The sequence below is a fragment of the Poecilia reticulata genome, linkage group LG12 (genome assembly GCF_000633615.1).
Source record: "Poecilia reticulata strain Guanapo linkage group LG12, Guppy_female_1.0+MT, whole genome shotgun sequence".
In the NCBI taxonomy this organism is placed as follows: domain Eukaryota; kingdom Metazoa; phylum Chordata; class Actinopteri; order Cyprinodontiformes; family Poeciliidae; genus Poecilia; species Poecilia reticulata.
The window spans coordinates 26,268,380-26,269,392 of NC_024342.1; the positions used below are offsets into that span (position 1 = coordinate 26,268,380).

At 42.9% G+C, this 1,013-nt stretch overlaps 1 protein-coding gene across 1 annotated transcript in view; it reads right to left on the minus strand.

Annotated features, from left to right (window-relative positions):
* Window positions 1–181: 181 nt before the first annotated feature.
* LOC103474095 (protein FAM102A-like) overlaps window positions 182–1,013 on the minus strand; it is a 13,017-nt gene continuing 12,185 nt past the window's right edge. Inside the window, exons 10-11 of the mRNA XM_008424825.2 lie at window positions 842–911; window positions 182–721 (exon numbers count right to left, since the gene is read on the minus strand). Coding sequence (XP_008423047.2) covers window positions 676–721; window positions 842–911 — 116 coding nt within the window. The 3' untranslated portion in view covers window positions 182–675. The remainder of the gene's footprint in view (window positions 722–841; window positions 912–1,013) is intronic.

Consider the following 1,013-nt stretch of genomic DNA (forward strand, 5'->3'; position numbering starts at 1 on the left):
AATGATAATAACAATAATAATGATAATAACAATAATAACGACAATAACAACAATAATAATGATAATAATAATGATAATAACAATAATAATAACAATAAAAATGATAATAACAACAATAATAATGATAATAACAATAATTACAACAATAATAATGATAATAACAATAATAATAACAATAATAACGACAATAACAATGATAATAATGATAATAATAACAATAATAATAATATCTTCAGCGTTAAAGTAAAATAATCCTCTGAGTTTTACAACCAAACATTTTGTGACGTCATCATAAAAGAACTCTGTTGTCTTAAAGCGAACCGGTTCTGATGAGTCGGGTCAGAACCGGTTCTGTTGAAACGTTTCAGAATAAAAGCATTGAATCTGCCTGCAGCTTCACATCCGACTCTGAGAAAAATTCATAACTTTATGGGTTTTAATACGTTTCTGTGCATAAAAAGAAGGAAACAATTTTACTCTCTGAGCATCAGATCATCCAGGATAATCCAGGATAATCCAGGATAATCCAGGATAATCCTCACACATTCAGGGTGAATCATCTGGAGGAACCGGTCCCTGCCAGGCTCTGCTGGAATAATCCAGACGGTTCCAGCTGAGCGACCCGGAGCGGACTGGACCCGCTGGTTCCGACTGAACCGGGTCAGCAGGAGAACCTCAGTGAGTCCCGATCACCACCGGCTCGAAGACGCCCGGAGAACCTCTGGAAGAGAGACGGGAAGCAGAGAGCGGGTCAGGACGTGGCCGGTTCTGGTGGGTTCTGGTCGGTTCTGGTGGGTTCTGGTCGGTTCTGGTGGGTTCTGGTCGGTTCTGGAGCCCCTACCTGGTGGCGACCCGCGTCCCGCTCAGGGCCGTGGTCCCGTCTTTGCTGACAAACAGTCTCAGGTGGCTGTCTGGGGACAAACAGCCAATCTGGTTACCATGGTTACCGCTGAGAGCCGATTGGTGCGTAGTGAGAGCTGATTGGTGCGTAGTGAGAGCTGATTGGTGCGTAG